We start from the raw sequence: 21,556 nt of genomic DNA on the forward strand, positions 1-21,556 counted from the left end.
TAATGAGCACTAGACTAAACAGTAGTTTCTACCTGAAATTCCACCTCCCTTTCTTTGTCCTCTAAGTTATTACAAGAATAATTGGAGCCTGTTTTCTTCTTGCGCAAATGTAGAGGTTAACCATAAAAGTGCCGGCAAAGGGCCAGCTGAGCATCACATTTGCACATGCTTGCAGAAATAGATGGACCCTGATTAAAGCAGAGGCTCCTGGGTTCTAGCCTCTCTCGACGACTGCATCCGCACTGTGGAAATAACCCAGTTTGGCACCACTTTAACTGCCATGGTGCAATGCTATGGGATTCTGGGAAGAGCAGTTTGCTCCACTCTAATGTCACAACAAACTACAATTCCCAAAATTCCATAGCATTGGGATTTGTTCAGCTTTGTTCAGAGGGGATTCGCCTTTGCCTCCCTCTGAGGCTGAGAGTTTGTGACTTCCCCAAAATCCCCCAGCGGTTTCCACGGCTGAGCGACAGATCTGAACCCAGGTTCCAAGAGTTGTAGTCCAATGCTCAAACCGCTACACCTCACTGCATAAGAAATAGTTTATTTTATTAGTGCACTTTTTACGGCCAAAGATGGGTGGGAGGTATATTTTGGATCTACAAATATGTGGACAACAAATCCCAGAATGTCCCAGCTTTGCTGGGTGTTGCAGTCATAAAATAACTTTTCAAAGCTCTGAGATGTTCCATGTCAAGTGCCAGAAGCTCTGGTGCCACAACGAACTACAATTCCCAAATCCCACAGCACTGAGCAATAGCAGTTAATGTGGTGTCAAACCAGGTTATTTTGACAGTGCAGATGCAGCCAATTCCTCTCATGGAAGGGATTGAACAAAATTGCAGAGACTGAAGCAGTCAGAGGGAATGGGACACAGGGCAATTTAGGAGTTTCTCCATGCCATAAACATAAAAAGCCTTCCTTTTAGGTTCCCCTTGTCTTTGCATCTCCTGAACACTCTCCTTCTCTGCAGGTACGGTGCCCAACTGTGCATTGCCAAACAAGAAAATAAAAGAGGGCACAGATTAGCATCGCATTTGCATTTGCTTGCAGAAATAGATGGCTCCTGATTTAGAAATACCGGCTCTTATTTAAATCAGAGATGGAACTTGTGCACCCGGTGGGAGTCTGGAAATGCACAAGGAAGGAAAGGAGGAAACAGTTGTGAGAATAATAATTCATCAATGAGATAACTTTATCCTTTCTTCTTTGGCTTATCTCAAGAAAGGGTTTATAGATAAGATTGGTCGTGAAAAATTAACTTACCATTAAGCTAGCAGAGAGATAAACGAAGGTATCTTCTTAGAAATCTGGTCACCCATTTCTCCTTTATAATACTGGTAATTCAAATACGACTTCAGTACATGAACCATCAATAAATCAATTGCAGTTCAGGTATAGTATTTCTTTGACCCAATGATGCACAATTGGAAACAAGGCCCAACGGCTGAGTCTGGACTTGATGCAAATAAATTAAGTGAAAGACTCTAATTGTATTAATTTAACTATTTGGGGGGAACCAAAGTTTGGGAATCACTGCTTAGAAGGAGATCCTGCATTGAGTAAGAGGTTTGACTTGATGCCCCAAGAGGCCCCTTGCGACTCCATGATTCTCTGTGATGGTGCCAAAAGTGGGAATCAATACTCGTCTGCCACATCCCCACACAAATGAACACACAAAACTACCATTCCCAGAATTAAGCAGCCTTGAGCCATAACAGTTAAAGCGGGGTCAAACTGGTTTATTTCACCAGTGCGGATGCAGCCCAAGACCCTCATTTTGCTCTGTGTCAAACTGCCTGAACAGTGTGTAGCATTTCAGCTTAGCTTCAAGATACCTAAAGCAATGGTCTGGTGCTTAAAGGCAACCAGCTCCGAACATAATCAGCATCAAGCTGATTAAAATACAATTAGGAATCAGATAAAAAGAAAGAGGTCTATTAACATATGAAAGTGGTTTTTGTCCTTTTTGCGTGGAAAAAAGGGAATGAAATGAAAGGAAGAAAAGGAAGAGACACCTGGCTCTGAATAAAAGGCCCAGGTACATTTATTCATCAAAGCGGCACTCCTTTTAATTTCTAGTTTCCCCAAAATCCCTTCTTCTTTCAAGCCGGCTGCGGAGTTTGTCATTTTGGCAGGTTTCATTCTTTATGAAGATGCCTCAAAGAGTTATTTTTAGCTGCAAGAAAATATTCTGCTTCATATATATATATATATATATATATATATATATATATATATATATGCACATACACCAAAGGCTCTCTGTGTTAACCGCACCAAACACAAAAGAATTGCCAGAATCATCACTTTTGCAGGGAGTGGAACTGGAAATGAAGAATGGTGGCTAGACTTGAAGAAATTGCCTCCAGAGGAAACTGGAGATGTGACATCTGTGTTATATTCAGAAAATGATCTCTGTCCTCAAATATCAATGCTCCTTGAATACAGTGGTTCCCAAACTTTGGTCCTCCAACCGTCTTGCTCTTCAGCTCCCAGAAGCCCCAGCCAGCTTGGCCAACAGTGAGTCGCTATCTCAGCCTCCAAAACTGGGGACAATTTTGGATTTTGGAGTACAGATTTCGGAGGTCTGGATAGAGGATTCTCAACTTGCATCATCTTCATCCAGCCAGCTACATACTTTGATTTCTTTTCAGCTATATGGCACTAAAATGCTGCTCCATTTTTAAAAACAGCATGTGTCAAAACTGGAGTATTAGTTGATATGCTTCCTCCTCCACAGAACTCATTTAATTCCCAAATGATGCAAAAAGGAAAAAAAAGAAGAAGACTTTATGGCACATGGAGGTATCTTTGCCAATACACTTTTAGAAACAAGAAACTGTCATGTTGCATCCTATAGACTAACAAGTTTCCTTTAGCATCAGATATTCATGGAGTTGTGCCCACTCTCCGATGCCAGCAGGCCAGAGTTTACTAAGGCTTGTGCCAAATAAAACTTGTTAGGATATAAGTTCCCTAAGAAGACCTTTGCTTGTTTTGAACACAGATACCTTGAGGTGGGGGGAAGAAATGTTTTTAGGGTTATAAAAATCTGCTGTGTGTGTGTGTATACGCAGTTGCCCCTTGGAACTTGTGGGGGATCCACTCCAGACCCCCACCCCGCAAGTTCCAAAAACCCATGAATATTCATGCTCCATAGGCTTGAATGGGACGTGTGCATGCAGGGCACATGCCCCACTGAGGTTAATGGCAGTCTCCCTTCCGCAGATTTTCAAATCTGTGGACTTGGAGGGGTGAATATATATGTTTATATATGTGTGTGTGTACAGTTGCCCCTCCTTTTTCACAGGGATCCGTTCAGGACCAACTCGCGAAAATGGAGTTTCCCCTATAGTCAAGCCCCACTGACTTGAAAATAGGCGTGAGCATGCACCCCATTCATTCTCCCTCCATTTGTCTTTTGTGTATAAGCAAGGGACACGGATCCAAAGACCGTGAGAACAGAGGTGGACTGTACATACGCAGACACAGACACACACACACACGGCAGTATATAAAAGTTTAGTGTTTCTCTGGTTTCTCAAAAATAGCAGTGCCTTGTAGAACCCAAGATAGTTCGGATCCTGGTTATTTGGAAGACTGTATTCTCATTGGACAGTGACTCTGGAGAACAGGGTTTTAATTCCTCACTTGGCCATGAAACCCACTGGGTGACTCTAAGCAAGTCACACTCTCTCAGCCTCAGAGGATGGCAAAAGGCATACCCCCTTCTGAACAAACTTGCCAAGAAAACCCTGTTACAGTTTTGCCTTAGGGTTATCATAAGTGGGAACCTTTGAACTGGTTCAAACCGAATTGCGATCCAGTTTAAAAGGTAGTGGGAATGAGGCCCCAGTTTTGTATCCTCTGTCTCCTCTTTGTGAGTGTAAGACTCCCTTTTGCAAGGGAAGAGAAAGGGGGAAAATGAAAGTTAACACACAACGCAATGAGATAGGGCCTGCATTTGCAATAAAACCAAGTTTACTAGCCCAGCAGTTTTCTTTTCAAAGACTGACGGCAGATGGTGAGCATTTTCAGAGGCATAATAAGGACGTTGCAGTGCTGCCATCAAACAGTTTCTTGGATGAGTTTCAAGGCGTCCTCCGCGCACAGCGCAACGCAGAGCAGAAAAAGAGCCAGCTGAGAGCAGCACTTTCAGCTCAACATGTGGGTCGAGAAACTCAACATGCATGTCAGCCTTAGTGGGTCATCATGAGGACAGCTTGGGTTTGCTGGGAGGAGAAAACGCGGTGGATCTCGGGGCCCGTTCTCGGAAAGATGCTTCCACACTAAATATTTCATGGGACAATTGGTGTTTAATATTTAATCTGCTGTCTGACTCAAAGAGCGGAATGGGAAAGCATAGAAAATGACCACTCCTGCGCACCCCAGCTGGAAAAGATGCCTCTGAGCAAGCTGTGAAAGGGTGAGGTTTGCAAGGTTTCTCTTGTCTCTAGTGACCTGACCGTCGAAACCATCAGTGCTGCTGCCAGTCCAACTCTGCTCTGCAAAAATGCATCTGCATGGACCATGGTAGAGACCTATGATGAAGGACTGGCCTGCAGGGATCAGTGGATCCATCAAGAACTGGGCCTGAATCTGGAGAATTATAGGCTTATAAACAATACATGGGATTCTGAACCATGGATATGGCAGACCAACTGTATCATGTTGACATGGTAGTTTTCTGCACCCAGGGAATACTTTTGGATGAAGGAGCATTTGGTCCCTTATGCCACATTGGGAAGTGATACCGCTGATCCATGGTTTCACTGGTCGCCTCTTCCTTTAATGAGAACTAAGTTCAGCTGCTACATAAGACGCCAATGCTTTTCAGCGAGATGTCTGTTTTTCGGTCTCCGAGAAGATCAAAATCAACTTTCTTAGGTTCATGGAAACAGATGGCTTCCAGGGTCAAACGTAATGAGTGTTTTAGGGGAAAACCACTGGCTCCACTGCTCCCTTCAATGATTCAGTAGTCCACTGTTTCTGGTATGGTCAGTCAGGAAAGTAAGACGAAGCCTTTGAAAGTTGGAGTTCTCCCTGGCTTTCAGGTCAATATGGCCAATACCATCTCAATGGCCCATTATTCCTCAGGCTTGTCGGAGCCACCGTGTGCCCAGATGCCCCGTCCGTCTCCAGAACAACCTTCACTTTACCACTTTCATGTTCACCGATGAAGGCATTAGACATCAGCAAGAAAGCTTCTCCAGCCACAGAAGCAATTAAGGGAACAGCCTGGGTTGCATTAAGACTGAATGTTTCTTATTCAAGAGAGTAGGACTTTTTGAAATAACAACAAAAATATATTAATAAAACAACCCTGAACATCAATGGTTGACTTTTAGATCTTTTCCCCGAAAACGGAGATGACGTTGCAAGAAGAATTCACCGCAAGACGGTGCAGATCTTTTGCAAAACTAACTTCACTCTGAGGCTCTCCTTGGGCTGCTTCATCTTCTTGCAAGACAAAGAGAAAGAAGATGGCCAGCCGGTTTCCAACCATGTCCAGGCTTTTGTACTAGGAAATATGGCTGGGTCGTGTTTTGATATAGAAATGGACTTGTTCTAGTAGCGTGGTTAATATGGGTCCTCGAAAACTGTTTCAGAAAAGGAGCGTGTCCTTAAAGTAACTCAGAAGTGATATCTATGTCCAACCAAATTGAGTAGAATCAATAGAGGTATTTCATTAAACTGCTGGAGAAGACATGGAGGCTTAAGTCCACTAGGACATTGCTGCTCAAAATGGTGGTCTCTGGATCACTGCTGGTCCGCAAGCCACCAGCACAAGCCACTAGCACCTTTGTTTCCAAGAAACAAAGTAATGATTGTAGGAAATGGATATAAACGTCTTAAGAGAAATCTCCAGTTGAGAGATACACTATTCGGCATCTTTAATGGGACAATGAAAAGCTTTTGAATAAAAATCTTGGTCTTATTCAGAATTGCCCAGATGGAAACTGCAACATTTTGGAAGAACTTATAAGGTCTCGCATTAATATGTTGGCCATGACTCCATCCTGAAGAATCTTGGGATTTGTAGTTAAGTGAGGCATCAGCTCTCTTTGGCAGTAAAGGCTGAGGACTGTGTAAAACTACAAATCCCAGAATTCCATAGCTTGGAGTGACAGCACTGGAGACTGTCAAAAAAGTTACAGAGTGCTCAGGGTGAAAAGCTCATCATCTGCTCATCTCAATAGCTGACTCAGAACCACTCTTATCGGCAGCAAGAAAAAGATCCAAAAGAGCAAAAGGACAATGTCACAATAAAACCAGAGTGTATCCACACTGCAGAAATAAAGCAGTTTGACACTGCTTTAACTCTCATGGCTCAATGCTATGGCATTCTGGGATTTGCAGTTTGGTGAGATATCTAGCCTTCTCTGCCAGAGAGCTCTGGTGCCCAGGATTGCATAGACATGGAGCCATGGCAGTGAAAGTGGTGTCAAGCTGCATTACTTCTACAGTGTAGACGCACCCCCAGCATGTCTCCAATGCATGATATTTGACATTTATGTCTATTGACCAGACAATCTGCACATTCCCCTCCTTTTCTTCCTAAAGAGGTGCGCATTATGCACCAGGTTTGGTTAATGAACAGATGGGCTGTTTTTTAAAGGCACATTTTCCATCCAGCTAACTTTGACCTCAATACTGCAGCTCTAAAAGTTTGAGGATGTTTATCTATCATGGCAAGCGACCAAATGCTGGAGGAAGTTTTATCTCTAGGATTAACTTATGTGGGGGAGAGAGAGAGGGAGGCTGCAAAATTAGACATGAGAAAGAAGTGCTTCTTTAAAGAGCTCCCATAACTTTCCGTTTCAATTGCCAGTTCGATGCAACAGCGGCAGAATCGGAAAGTAATTACACAATCCCACACTTTGTTTCACTTGTGTACTTTAGTGCCTAATTACTAGGGATAGTTTATGAGCTTCTCCCCGGAAAATAATTGCCACATGTCTCTTTACGAGAAACAAACCATCAGCATTCTTTGCAAGACGGGAAGCATAAACACCAATTAAAAACGGTTACACGAGCGCCGCACAAGCAAAACAGGCCGGTGGCGAGGAGTTTAATAAAATGAATCCAATGTGCCATTTAAAATACTTTGCACCTGGTTTGCTTTAAAAGACAAAGAAAGAAAGAAAGAAAGAGAAGGAAGTTCACAAGTAGAGTCTAGAGAGGATTTTCCTTCTAAAGGATTAGTTGCGCACAATTAGTGACAGACAAGGCTTGCGTGGAGAGAAATGCAGCTGTACTCAAAAGCATATCAAAGTTTGTCCTTTGAAACAAAAAAGCAATGTACTGCTTCAAGAGTGAGAAAGACGCGCATCGGAGAAACACATGGGGGGAACGAATGAAAGTCAATGCGCACAGTTTGAAAATAGAAATAGTGCAATTTTTCAAAATGCTCTTGCTTGTATCCAGATATGTCACCATGCTTGTGTAAGACTGTGATGTTACGGATTGTTGTTTTAAAAAAAATCTTGTTGTGTTTACTAAAGGAATGCAAAATAGGTTCTTGTACATTATATATAGCTTATGAATTATATCAAGTGATCAGCTGGGAAGAAGTGAGCACACATCCTTCCAAAAGGCTTGTAGGCTTGCATCCAGCTTTGTCACCAAGTGTGAGGCTTGCCATTGCACATTTTCACAGCTAGCTCAGTCATGGTGCCCAGTACAGTTTTGGGTGCACAAGCGGTTATGCTAAGGAATTGTGCAAGAGGTTGTGCAACCAACTATGATAGAGGTCACACAGCTGCCTCCATGGCTCCCAGTACAAGCAGTTCTCCAACCTTTCACTCCATTCCTTTGCACAACTCATGCTGCCAATTTCTTTCTTTCAGTTAGTCTCAAAGGTACTACAAGATCTCTCCACATGTTGAACACAATTGTAAGTTAGCTCTACCAGGGATTTTCTCACCACCACTATTACATACAACTCTATCCAAGAGAGTCCTCGCCTTCATAAAAAAATGCTCTCTCCTTTGCAAGGAACCAGGGATGCTAGATAACAGATCTGGAGAATGATTTGTATTTTCAGTGGCCATGGGTTCTCCATCCGAGCATGTTACTATAAAATATGTTACTGGAGGTCTGTTGCACTAGTCCTGTTAATCCTATTGTAAGATTAATACAATTTGCAACCAAGATCAGCACCAGAAGCAACTCAACTAACCAAGCCAACTCCCACCTTGCCTAACCTTTTAAACCTCCACATCCAGAAAACTTATCCAGGGGTAGCTGTCTTGGCCATACAACAAACTACAATAACATCCCAAATATACAAAACAGGATCAAACCAAAGTGAGTACTAATGGACTTTAAATTTTATTTCCTAAACTTGGCCAGGAGGTGTGACCAGCCTACATGGATATCTCTCCATACAATCTTAATAACAACGTTTTAGCAAAATGGAGGCCTATGACTCCTAACATTTATAAACCATCCTCTTTAATGAAGATGGTATTTTGTTGGTGATCTCAGTTACCATACTCCATCCAAGCAAATTATCCTCAATGGTCTTAGAGTCCAAGAGTAACATGACTTTGAACTGAGCCAAGAAAATGGAGCTAGTGAAGACAATACTATATAAGATCCACCCGTTCCAAGCAACCAGATCGGGTGAAGAGTTGAAGCTGCTGCATATAAAACTATATGCGTTAGCTTTCATATACTGATCTGTGACTGCGATAAAATATTTACTTATTATATAAATTATAAAGTGATAACTCACCCGCTTGGTGTAATCCATGGCCTTCAGAATGGAGAGGTTGAGTGTCTCCAGAGAAGCCAAGACGTCTTCATAATCTCCCATGTGGTCGGCAAAATAATCTGGACACCAAGGATATCGCAGGATTCAGGGAAGAGGAAAATTTGGAGAGAAGAATCAAGTCAAGATCAATCAAATGTTTGCTGCAAGCTTGGTTCAACAGAATATCTCTGTACGATACGACAAATTGCCACAAGCCAGTGTTCAGGTGATGGACCAGAGGTAGCAAACAATCTCAACCTCCTTCCATTGAATTTTATATGGAACTCTTCCAATGTTGGAAGTCATACCCAAAACCAATCTGAATCAAAGTTTCAGCGACTGTCCGCATAATTTCCAGCATCAACTGGTGCAGCTGTTTCTGTGGTCTCTGTTATGTTTCGGGGGTGGCATGAGACAGTATGGTGTAGTGGTTTAAGTGACTCTGGAGATCAGGGTTTGATTCCCTATTTAAGCATAAAAACCTACTGGGTGATCTTGGACAAGTCACACTCTCTCATCCTCAGGGGATGGCAATGGCAAACTCTGAAGTCCTTTTTTTTTAACAACCAATGAGAGGGTTGCCATAAGTCAAAAATGACTTGGAGGCGCACAACAACAATAAATTCAGCACCTTGGGCAACTCTTTCTAAGCTCCAGATACAACGCAGAGCAGGTTCATTGACTGACTGACATGGAGAGCATCCTTTGCAATGGGGAGAACGCTACTGCAATTTGCAGGGCTGGATGAAGACTTTTTTGCTATAGTTTTTTGTGGGTTTTTCAGGCTACGTGGCCATGTTCTTTAAGAGTTTATTCCTGATGTTTTGCCAGCATCTGTGGCTAGCATCTTCAAAGAAAGATGCCAGCCACAGATGATGGTGAAACGTCAGGAACAAACTCTTCAAGAACATGGCCACATAGCCTGAAAAAACCACAAAAAACTATGGATTCTGGCCATGAAAGCCTTTGCTGTTTGAGGAGGGTCATTTTATGGCGCATCCTTCCCATTCCCCCAAGTCAAGACGCATCATGCCCGCAGCTGGCAGCATTTGCTTGGCGCAGGTGGCAGCAAATCCCCCAAGCAACTCTTCCCAATCCTGGCAGTAGGACAAACACACTAACTGTGCGCTAAACAACTAACAATTTGCTGGCCTTTGATGACACCCCAGATTTGCATCTGCCTAATGATAGGGCCGGACCTGATGATTCGAACCCCCATAATCCACTCCTTCCGGGGGTGTCAACTCTTTGGCGCTCCCAAACTGACAACTGCAGATTGTCTGAGTAGGTTTCACATCTTTAAATAAAGAAAGATAAAACTGATGCTACCGTAATTCCTATTAAAAAAAGAATCAGCAATTCATATTGAACTGACGTTTCTTGCAGATCTCTCCTATAAATAACCCCAAGAGACAGACCATTAATTAGCCTCCCTTGGCTTAATTAAAATGCCATATATCTCTCCGAGAGGCAGGCAGGGTGAGCAAAGTGATAGCAAGCCCTTGGAAGGGCAGCAAAGAGGCTCTCTTCTGCAAATAAAATAATATAAAATAAAAATAAAAATACCAGCTACCTACTTTTGAGCATCTGCGGATGCTCCCCTCCCCGCTTCCCTCCATCCAGGGGAACGGCAAAAAAATAAAATGAATCCCTTTATACAGAGTTAACTTCATAAAGGTAAATGGATAAAGCAAATCCCTTCCCAGAAAGGATAAAGCAAAAACCCATTGCACAGTCCATAAATCTCAAGAAGCCGAGGAGGGAGGGAGGGAGATTGCAATTTCGACAAGGAAAGGGGCCAGTCGGCAAAGGGGCACATTGGAAATAGGATTAAATTGTAATTTTGATTAAAAGGCTTTGCCCGCGCAAGGGAGGCATTTTCTCTCTCGGGCCGGAAGGGGATTTGTGGCACCTGTAAATGCAGCTGGAGGTTGTTGTGTAGCATCACAAAGACATGATGGATGCTTGAGGTTTGGTTCACACATGCATGCGTATCACAATAAGAGCCATGGCAGAGGAATGTGTGAACTGATCCCATGGGGAAGGCAGAAGAGTGTGGGGATATTCAGAGGGATGTGAAAAAGTCCAAAATGCAGCATTTCATTTACAGAAGCACATCAGCAGGGGTTAAATACACATGTGTGAAAGAGCCCAACAGTGTCTTCAAGTCATTTCCAACTAATGGCAACCGCATTGCTGAGTTTTCTTGCCAAGATTTGTTCAGAAGGGGTTTGCTAGGTCTACAGATCCCAGGATTCTGTACTTATGGCGGTTAAAATGGCATCACACTGCTTTAATTCTGCAGTGTGGCTACACCCAAAAAAAGGGAGGGAGGGGATGGCAGAAAGAGAGAGAAGAAAGTCACATTGGGACCCAGACAGAGCAAGTGAGCTGTGAGAAGAAAGCAAGATGCATTTATTTTGATGACAATGGTCTAAAAACACTGCAGAAATAATCCAGTTTGAGGGGCTGTACAGACCACCCCAAAGAAGCGGCCTGCAGCCATCCTTTTAGCGCCAGATCGGGGCCACCGCAACCTCATGCTGAGGCCCTGATCTGGCCTTTCCATGCCCTTTCTGCATCATAGAAAGGGTGCCATTGCCGCCAGTGCCGTGGCTTTTCTGTGCTCCTTTACTGCTGCATTATCTGGATGCAGCGCCAGAGGAGCGCCATGACGTTACCCGCTGTATGGCATGCAGACCGAGTTGGGGCATGCATTGTGCAGATGCTACACCCCCACTCTGCCCCAATGCCAGCCTTAACGGCTGGTCTATACAGCCCCTCAGTGCTAGGGAATCCTGGGAATTGTGGTTTATTGTGGTGCAAGGGCTCTCTGACCGAGCTTCTCAAGATGACACTCCTTCAAATATTTTAAGCATGGCTATCCTATCACTTCTTAACCTTCTCTTTTCCATGCTATACATACTCAGCTTCCCAAGCTGCTCCTCATAGGATTTGATGGTTTCCAGACTTTTAAGCATCATCATCATCATCATCATCATCATCTCTACCTATAAATTAGCCCAGGGACATTTCATGCCAATCTGTGACCTCTTCTGCTCTCCTTCTAAGCCTCATGTAAGTGGGCACCCTAGAGGGGTCTGTGCCACTTGTCTCTCTACATGCTCCACTTGCACACTTATAAATAAAGCATATCTTACAAATACAGAGTAAGACCCTCAGAGGAGGCTAAATGCGGGCAAGGCTGTCCTTGGATTTTTGCCCTGCTTTGCAGTTGTGAGAAGAGTGGAAAGTTATCCGAGGAGAAAGCCATCCGAGGAAATGAGCAGGAATTCACCGGATATAATTTCCCCCCTTCATTTTCAGTATTTTCAAGAGTTCGCCCCAAGATGCTTATAGGAGGGTTTTAAACTCGAGTGGACACTCCGGCTTCTTCCAATGGATCCCCAGGTGCTTGTAAGTGGAATTACTATCAAGTGTGGGTAAACACATCAGTGTTTACCAGATGTTCATCCTGTGGCTCTGGGCCTGGGGTGTATTTTTAGCAAAGTGCACACGCATTGGAAGATAAAGCACCTTGCTGCTATCTCTCCTTCATTCCAGTGTCCTACTTAGCAAACCTGCCTTGTAAAAATAGTATTTGTTCCTCATTTGTTTCCTGCTCATTCTGAAAGGCTTCAACTTATAGGACACTAAATGGGTAAAATGGAAGAGCTATGAATGCTTCTTCACCTCTACACATTAACATTTGTGCACATATTAAATGCATTTTTCTTACATACCTTTTCACCATTGCCTAAAGTGCATTTCTGAGTTGGTTTGCTTGTCCAAACAGCCATGCACATTTTCTCGGTTTGCATTTTTAAAAATATGTGCAGCATTCTGCGCATACTTTATTTTTCAGAACTGCCCTGTAATCCTCACAAATCTGTAAATGCTTGAGGCAAGGAATTTGTTTTTGCACTGCAAATCTTTGGAAATGGATCCCCGACTCTTTCCGTTTCCATTTGTCCAAAGCAACTTCTTCCCATCCCTAACAGAAATAAAACACAAAACCAGAGACACTCACCACAGAGCTCCTTAGTATCCACGTTGCTTGGAAATAAGGAAAAGAAAGACAGGAAAGAATTAGAATGTGTAAAATCAGAAAGGGAAGAATGCAAGAGTTTAGCTGTAGGAGAGTCAGAGCTAGTTGAGCAGAAAGAGATCACTGACAGGGTCAGTAGGCAATAATGTATGGTTGCTCTCATTTAAAAATGAATCTCAAAAGTCATATGCTGTCGGTCATTCAGATCAAGCACTACTAAACTTGTAAGTTGAGACCCTGTTCGGTGTTGGCAGTGTGCAAAGTTTTGCTAGTAAACACAATACAGTCTCTATACAAGTGAAATCTGACATTAGAAATTGCAATACCCAAATCCCAATTGCAGAACCTTTCAACATTTCTGGTCATATAGGCCTGTTCCAGACTGCCAAAATAAAGCTGCTTTGGGTCTCTTTGGAGGTATGCTGTTTAAATGATGCATGGGTCCTAAGAGTCCGGAAGCTGCACCAAAGCTGCCCTCCAGTGCTTAGGAATGGCGTCTGGCTTTGGCGCGACCTCCAGACTCTTAGGACACATGCATCATTTAAATAGCATACTTCCAAAGAGACCCGAAGCAGCTTTATTTTGGCAGTCTGTAACAGGCCACAGTAAGGGGTTTGCAGTCCTTGACCAAGGAAGTTACAAAGCTGGTCTAGAAAGAGAAACTACTGAATTGAACTATATTCATAAATTCCACTCCATTACCAATGAAATGGACAAAAATGAAGCACTTGTTGAAATTTTCCACTTTTTAAATTTTTATTTTTGTAATACATAATATGCTAAATATACTACCATGTCAAAATTAATCATAAAGCAAAAATTTTCAAATGCACATATTTATAACTGACTTCCCACGTCCGTCCAGTTTGTTGAAACATTTTACCACTCAAGTCTCATTGTCTTCACTACAAAAATGGCATTTTTCCAGATCCTCCGTGGGTTGAAGCAACAAACTTAATGTATTTTGGTCACACTATCTTAACTTTTAAAATTTAACATCTTAAAAAAATTAATGGCAATTCCCTTTGAAAAAAAACATTGCCATGAAAACCCAGTGATATTCTGAGCTTTGCTCTGGTGCCACAACAAATGGCCATTCCTAGAATTGCATAGCATTGAGCCACGACACTTAAAGGGGTGTCAAACCGGATTATTTCTGCAGTGCGGATACAGCCTGAGCGAAGGCCCTGCCAGGTTCACACAGGGAATAACCACAGATGAACAGATCCTAAGGACCCAAAACCACCTTTCTAAATGCTACAGCTTTTACAAGGAACAGAGAACAGACCCTGAAGTGAAAGCTGCAACCAGTCTCTTCTTCCAGTTGAGAGATTTCACCCGCTTGCATTATCTCCTGTTTCGAAGTGCATTTGATACATATCTACAAATGGGGTCAACAAACTGCATCACCTTGCACTGGATTTGGGATAAGAAGACTTTTCTTATCAGCCAGCAAGCAGAAGAGGCAGACCTGTCCTCACTTGCCTTTGGATCTTCTCGTATTTTTCCCACAGTGTTTTCATCCTGATAAGCCTTCCCTGGCACTAGGTGATTGACAGCGCCTTCTTCTTAAATACTGCCTAATCTATAAGTCTGCTGTGTATGTGTGTGTGTCTGCATGTGCGCGCATAAAACAATGTCCTGAAATGAAAAACAATATCATTTTGGTTGACCTGGTTGTCCCAATTTTAAAAACTTTGCACATCTACCAAGAGTTAATTTCCACGTACCTATTTTATTCCCAGAGAGAAATGCCATTGAAATGCTAATGATGCAGAGGCAAAGCTTCCTAAAGGCAAGCTAGATTTCTGTATCTGAGAACAGTTCAAAGCCCTTCAGGAGCAAGTAATTTCTTAATCCAATAAAATGTACAAGGAGGTTGACAATATACCTTCCCAGTGTTTTAAGTGGAATCTCTTTTTCTGTAGTTTGAATCTATTGTTCAGTGCCCTATTCTCTGGAGCAGCAGAAAACAAGCTTGCTCCGTCCTCAATATGACACCCCTTCAAATAGGTTTTTGTGAGTTTTTCGGACTATGTGGCCTTGTTCTAGAAGTGCCTGATGTTTCGCCAGCATCTTTCTCTGAAGATGGAAAAACCAAAGATGCTGGCGAAACGTCAGGAATAAACTCTTCCAGAACATGGGCACATAGCCCCAAAACCCACAAAAAGCTATGGATGCTGGCCATGAAAGCCTTCGACTTCACATTCAAAATACATTTGTTCAGAGGAGGTTTGCCTTTGCCTTCTCTTGAAGATGAAAGCATATGACTTGCTCAAGATTATCACCCAGTGCGTTTCGTGACCAAGCGGGACTCGAACCCTGTTCTCCAGAATCAGTACGTAGAGAAATCTTGTAGCATCTTTGAGACTAACTGAAAGAAAGAAATTGGCAGCAGGAGCTTTCCTAGACTTCAGTCCACTCCCAGAGTTATGGTCCAACAGTATAGGCCAAGCTGGAGAGAAAGACAATGCAAAACCTCCTCTGAAGACATTCTGCCAAGAAAGTCCAATGATAGGAGTCCAATTGCAGGTGCATAACTGCAGTGACAAGCCTTCATTGGATCTGGCACCAGTTGGCATACAAGCATTACTTCTCTGACACTATGTGCCTTATCCTTTTTACCATTTTCCCAGTGTAATGCAAATTGAAGTTTTAATTGTTTGAAGCCATAGAGATGTCCCAGTCTCTGCACCCTCAGGACCGTCTCCGAGGCAGAAAGCTATTATTCAAAATCAAGAACAATTATGATGTCTTCCTTTTGAAACACTACAGAACAAAACACTTGATCTCTCCAACTCAATTGCTGGGAGGGATGAAAGCCAGGACAAATCATACTTTCACCATGTCTTCCAGTAGCTCTGTTTATTAGGGGTGTGATTCAAAACACTCTTGTGGGATTGAGATTTCATAGTCTTAGCGGTTCATTTTCGAGTTTGCTATTTTAGCTGACCTTCGGAGAGAGTCTGAGTCTGGCTTACATCTACCTGAGTCTAAAGAAAGCAAATGCAATTCCTTTTGTTTCAGTGGGAGGTATAGATTTTCTTTCTGGTGCAGCGGGAGTTCATTCCGTTCCGTGCCAATAAAATAAATGGCTACCTGCGCTAGTTTTTATGCCAATTTCTCCTTCCATTCAGGATGCCTTTTACTCAGGGGATCAATCCTACTGACAACCAGAGATGAAGGTCAAAACTACTTCCCACCTTTGCAAGGTTTTGGAAAGCAGAAAAACTGACCCAGGGAGGTTTGGATTTGCGCATTTGGGCAAAGGTCTTGGTGTAAAGACCAAAAACGTGAGACAAATTATGGAGAGAGGACTCCCTTGACAAGCCAAAGGAAATATGTAATGTAGTGGAGATGGATGATCTTTGGCTCTCCAGAAGTTTTGAATTACCATATATACTCAACTATAAGTCAACAGCAAGTTTGGGGTCCAAAGTTATGGATTTTTATACAACTTGTGTATAAGTCGAGGGCAACATTTTGGGGCATCTAACAAAGGATGCAGAGGAGGAAGGAAAGGAAAATGCCATTTTACCACCTAGACATTCAAAAAGGCCAAAAGTGGAGAAAATAGAGAGGGTTGGTGCTTCTTTTAGTTTCTTCCAGCATGGACTAAGCTTTTGCCTTTTGCTATTCTACTCAGAGAAGGAGATGGTTCCTTTTTTGATAAGAGTTAAGGTACAGTATAGTACTTTCAATGATCTATGGATAAGTTGATCCAGGTTTTTGGAGACAATGTTTTTGACTAAATTTTCTAGACTTATACATGAGTATAGACAGTGTATCTTCTGCCATCCTTCACTATCCATCGCTGTGTTGAGTGAGTTATTGGGATCTATAGGCTTTTTTGGTAGCTGCTCCCAAGGTTGAAATTCAGCCGGTCACCTCCCTGTTCTGCCATCATAAAGATCATTTTTCAAGGCATGTTTTTGCCAAAAGACTAGCTGGAAAAAGGTATTATATACATATTTTCCATGAAAATAATATATATATATAAGTGGAAAGGGGAAGGGAAAAAAAAGAGTGATACCTTTATTGGCCAGCCAAAATGCACAAAGCACATTGGGTTGGACAAGAAAGGTCTCCCTCATTTGTGGATTTTGGAATTTGTTTTATTTTTCTGAATGGACCCTGAATATATGAACTGAGATTGTCATACTTTGTGCTTTTCATGAGAAGACATGATTCACTAGAAAGGAAAATGATGCTCGGTAAGATAGACGGCCGAAGGAAAAGAGGAATGGATGGAAAAGACTCAAAGAAGCCACAACCCTGAGCTTGCAAGGCCTGAGCAGCCCTCAAGAACACTTGAACATCTCTGGCCATAAGTTATGGTTAATGTGATGGCAAATAACCACAGTTTAGGAACATCTGGGGGTATTCTTATGCACCCCTTTTAGAACAGTGCAATGTTTATTCAGAAGTATAAAGCATAATAATAATAAGTATATTCCACTGGGCTCAGTTGAAGTTCTCCTTTTGGAAGTCCATTTAGGACTTTGCCCTTACAGATCAAGGCATTAACTTCCAACGTATGTTTGGTTTTCATTATTCACGAATAAATTCCCAAATCTTGTCCCACAAGACTGTGAATGGTTTGGTGCAGCCAAGTTTGAAAAGACAGCTAATTTGATGCCCATTGAGAGTAATTGGCATACCTGATGAATCAAAATTAGCAAAACGATGGCATTTGAAGTACGGAGCGAGAAGCAAGGAGCCATAATTATCTAAAGCAAATTGATTATTAAATGAAGTTAAGTCAAGGAAGGAGTGGTTTTTTTAAAGTTAATAAATTAAGTGATTAAATCAAGTTTGGCCGAAGCTTGGCTGAAGAAGGTGGCAAGGAAATGTATTAATATCAGCATCAAAGGAGGAAAGAATTTCTCCCCATCAAGTCCCATAGTACAGAACACTCTACTTGAAACTGCCCCTCCCCAAAAAAATGTTGGATTATAGGCCCCAGCATCCACAGCAATGGTGTTCATTGAAGGATGATGGGTTGTATTCCTCCAGCACACATGGAAAATATCAAAGTACTGACCAGGCCTGACCTGGCTTAGCTTCCAAGATCCGATAAGAACCAGGAGCTTCAAAGTATTTGGGCATTTTAGCGCTACAAATATACTTATGCCCTATGCAATAAAGTATTTTCTGTCTTCTGAATGCAGCAGTCAGAAAGCATTCTTTGTTCTATTTATCAGGGCAAACCCTGGAGCTGGAGCAAGCCTGACCTCCTCTTTGACTGCATCCACATTGCGGAAATAATCCAGTTCAACACCACTTTAACTGCCACGGCTCAATACTATGGAATTCTGGGAACTACATATCCCAGGATTCCATAGCACTCAGCTATGGCAGTTAAAGTGGTGTCAAACTGGATTATTCTTGCAGTGGGGACGCAGTCTTGGGTTTCTCTGATGACATTCCATGTTTGTTTTGTCTCACTGACTTAAATAGAAGCTGCCTTGAAAAAAGTTACCTATCCTCCCCAAATTTGTGTATCACTCGCCGCAATATGATTCGGATCTGGGCTTCAAAGGATGACTCTTTTACATTTTGTTTCTCTCATATAATATATATACTGTATGTGTATGTATGTATGTGTGTATATGTGTGTGTGTGTGTATATATATATATATATCTTCTGAATAGATTTTTTAAAAGAAAAAAATGGATAAATAATGCATTACTTCTATGGTATTCTTACTCATCTCTATCCCAGGGTTGCAGTTGTATTACATGAAGTCGGAAAGAGAAAGAACCTTGGGTTTTAAAAGAGACAAGAACGAGTTAAAACATTTGAAATATGCTTAATAGCAACTTGCTTTTCATGCAGATGATAGGAATGCAAGAAAAATCTTTAATATATAGTTAGGATCTGTTTGCTGAGGGGTTTTTCTTTGGTTATTGCAGTTATCCTTTGCAGATTTCGGTTTCCAAAGACAGCCAGCTGTACCCTTTTTCATCTCTCTCTAGAGACTCAGCAAAACAGATTTGGTTGACAGTGTCTGAGAAATGCTATTAGAACTGCAGTAGAGATAGATAGATGGATGGATGGATGGATGGATAGATAGATAGATAGATAGATAGATAGATAGATAGATACATACAGTGGTACCTCGGGATACGAAATACCCAGGTTACGAAATTTCCGGGATACGAAAAAATCCCATTGGAAATCATTGTTCCGGGTTACGAATGTATTTTCGGGTTACGAAAAAAATTTTTGGTGCTTTTCAGCGCTTTTTCGCACGAAACGCGGCTTTTCCCCATTAGTGCCTATGGCAATTCGGCTTACGAAGGCTTTAGTTAAGGGAGCTATAGGCTATTTTGGTAGCCTGCTCAAGGTTGAAATTCAGCCGGCCACTGCCATCATATAAAGATCCTTTTCAAGGCATGTTTTTGCACAAGACTAGCTGGAAAAAGGTATATATACATATTTTCCATGAAATAATATATATATAAGTGGAAAGGGGAAGGGAAAAAAGAGTGATACCTTTATTGGCCAGCCAAAATGCACAAAGCACATTGGGTTGGACAGAAAGGTCTCCTCATTGTGATTTTGGAATTTGTTTTATTTTCTGAATGGACCCTGAATATACACAACTGAGATCGTCATACTTTGTGCTTTTCATGAGAAGACATGTTCACTGAAAGGAAAATGATGCTCGTAAGATGACGGCCGAAGGAAAAGAGGATGGATGGAAAAGACTCAAAGAAGCCACAACCTGAGCTTGCAAGGCCTGAGCAGCCCTCAAGAACACTTGAACATCTCTGGCCATAAGTTATTGTAATGTGATGCAAATAACCACAGTTTAGTGAACATCGGGGGTATTCTTATGCACCCCTTTTAGAACAGTGCAATGTTATTCAGAAGTATAAAGCAAAATAATATAGTATATTCCACTGGGCTCAGTTGAAGTTCTCCTTTGGAAGTCCATTTAGGACTTTGCCCTTACAGATCAAGGCATTAACTTCCAACGTATGTTTGGTTTTCATTATTCACGAATAAATTCCCAAATCTGTTCCCACAGACTGTGAACGTTTGGTGCAGCGGAAGTTGAAAAGACGCTATTTGATGCCCATTGAGAGTAATTGGCACCTGATGAATCAAATTAGCAAAACGATGGCATTGAAGTACGGAGCGAGAAGCAAGGAGCCATAATTATCTAAAGCAAATTGATTATTAATGAAGTTAGTCGAAGGAGTGGTTTTTTCAAGTTATAAATTAAGTGATTAAATCAAGTTTGGCCGAAGCTTGGCTGAAGAAGGTGGCAAGGAAATGTATTATATCAGCATCAAAGAGGAAAGAATTCTCCCCCTCAAGTCCCATTACAGAACACTCTACTTGAACTGCCCTCCTCAAAAAAGTTGGATTATAGGCCCCAGCATCCACAGCAACGGTGTTCATTGAGAGATGATGGGTTTGTATTCCTCCAGCACACATGGAAAATATCAAAGTACTGACCAGGCCTGACCTGGCTTAGCTTCCAAGATCCGATAAGAACCAGGAGCTTCAAAGTTTTTGGGCTTTTAGCGCTACAAATATACTTATGCCCTATGCCAATAAAGTATTCTTCTTCTGATGCAGCAGTCAGAAAGCCTTCTTTGTTCTATTTATCAGGGCACACCCTGGAGCTGGAGCAAGCCTGACCTCCTCTTGACTGCATCCACCTTGCGGAAATAATCCAGTTCAACACCACTTTAACTGCCACGGCTCAATACTATGGAATTCTGGGAACTACATATCCCAGGATTCCATAGCACTCGCCATGGCAGTAAGTAGGTGTCAAACTGGATTATTCTTGCAGTGGGGGACGCAGTCTTGGGTTTCTCTGATGACATTCCATGGTTTGTTTGTCTCCACTGACTTAAATAGAAGCTGCCTTGAAAAAAGTTACCTATCCTCCCCAAATTTGTGTATCACTCGCCGCAATATGATTCGGATCTGGGCTTCCAAATGAGGATCTTTACATTTTGTTTCTCTCATATAATATATATACTGTAGTGTTATGATGTATGTGTGTATATGTGTGTGTGTATATATATATATCTTCTGAATAGATTTTTAAAAGAAAAAAATGGATAATAATGCATTACTTCTATGGTATTCTTACTCATCTCTATCCCAGGGTTGCCAGTTGTATTACATGAAGTCGGAAGAGAAAGAACCTTGGGTTTTAAGAGACAAGAACGAGTTAAAACATTTGAAATATGTTAATAGCAACTTGCTTTTCATGCAGATGATAGGAATGCAAGAAATCTTTAATATATAGTTAGGATCGTTTGTGCTGAGGGTTTTTCTTTGTTTGGTTATTGCAGTTATCCTTTGCAGATTTCGGTTTCCAAAGACAGCCAGCTGTACCCTTTTTCATCTCTCTCTAGAGACTCAGCAAAACAGTTTGGTTGACGTGTCTGAGAATGCTATTAGAACTGCAGTAGGATAGATGATGGATGGATGGATAGATAGAGTAGATAGATAGATAGATAGATAGATAGTAGATAGTAGATAGCAGACGACAGACAGATGACATATTAAAGAGCTCATTTTCTTTTTTAAAGTCCCCAAGATACATTTGCTGTATTTGCCATCGAATCCCCCCCCTGGTAACACCATTTTTGCTTTAGTACAGTCCCGAAGACCAAAGCATTGCCATGGTAACAAGATCTGAGATGCCATGGAAAGTAATTAATTATACCAATAAGACTGGTATTAGTTAATTACTTTCACTACACTCCGC

The 21,556-nt window shown here is 41.9% G+C and overlaps 1 protein-coding gene across 1 annotated transcript in view; it reads right to left on the reverse strand.

The window, feature by feature from the left end:
• The window catches only part of NECAB2 (N-terminal EF-hand calcium binding protein 2), an 84,420-nt gene that overhangs the window by 24,962 nt on the left and 37,902 nt on the right, over window positions 1–21,556 (reverse strand). The window contains exons 4-5 of the mRNA XM_042438526.1: window positions 12,795–12,820; window positions 8,747–8,844 (exon numbers count right to left, since the gene is read on the reverse strand). Coding sequence (XP_042294460.1) covers window positions 8,747–8,844; window positions 12,795–12,820 — 124 coding nt within the window. The remainder of the gene's footprint in view (window positions 1–8,746; window positions 8,845–12,794; window positions 12,821–21,556) is intronic.

Source organism: Sceloporus undulatus, chromosome 8 (genome assembly GCF_019175285.1).
Source record: "Sceloporus undulatus isolate JIND9_A2432 ecotype Alabama chromosome 8, SceUnd_v1.1, whole genome shotgun sequence".
NCBI classification, from domain to species: domain Eukaryota; kingdom Metazoa; phylum Chordata; class Lepidosauria; order Squamata; family Phrynosomatidae; genus Sceloporus; species Sceloporus undulatus.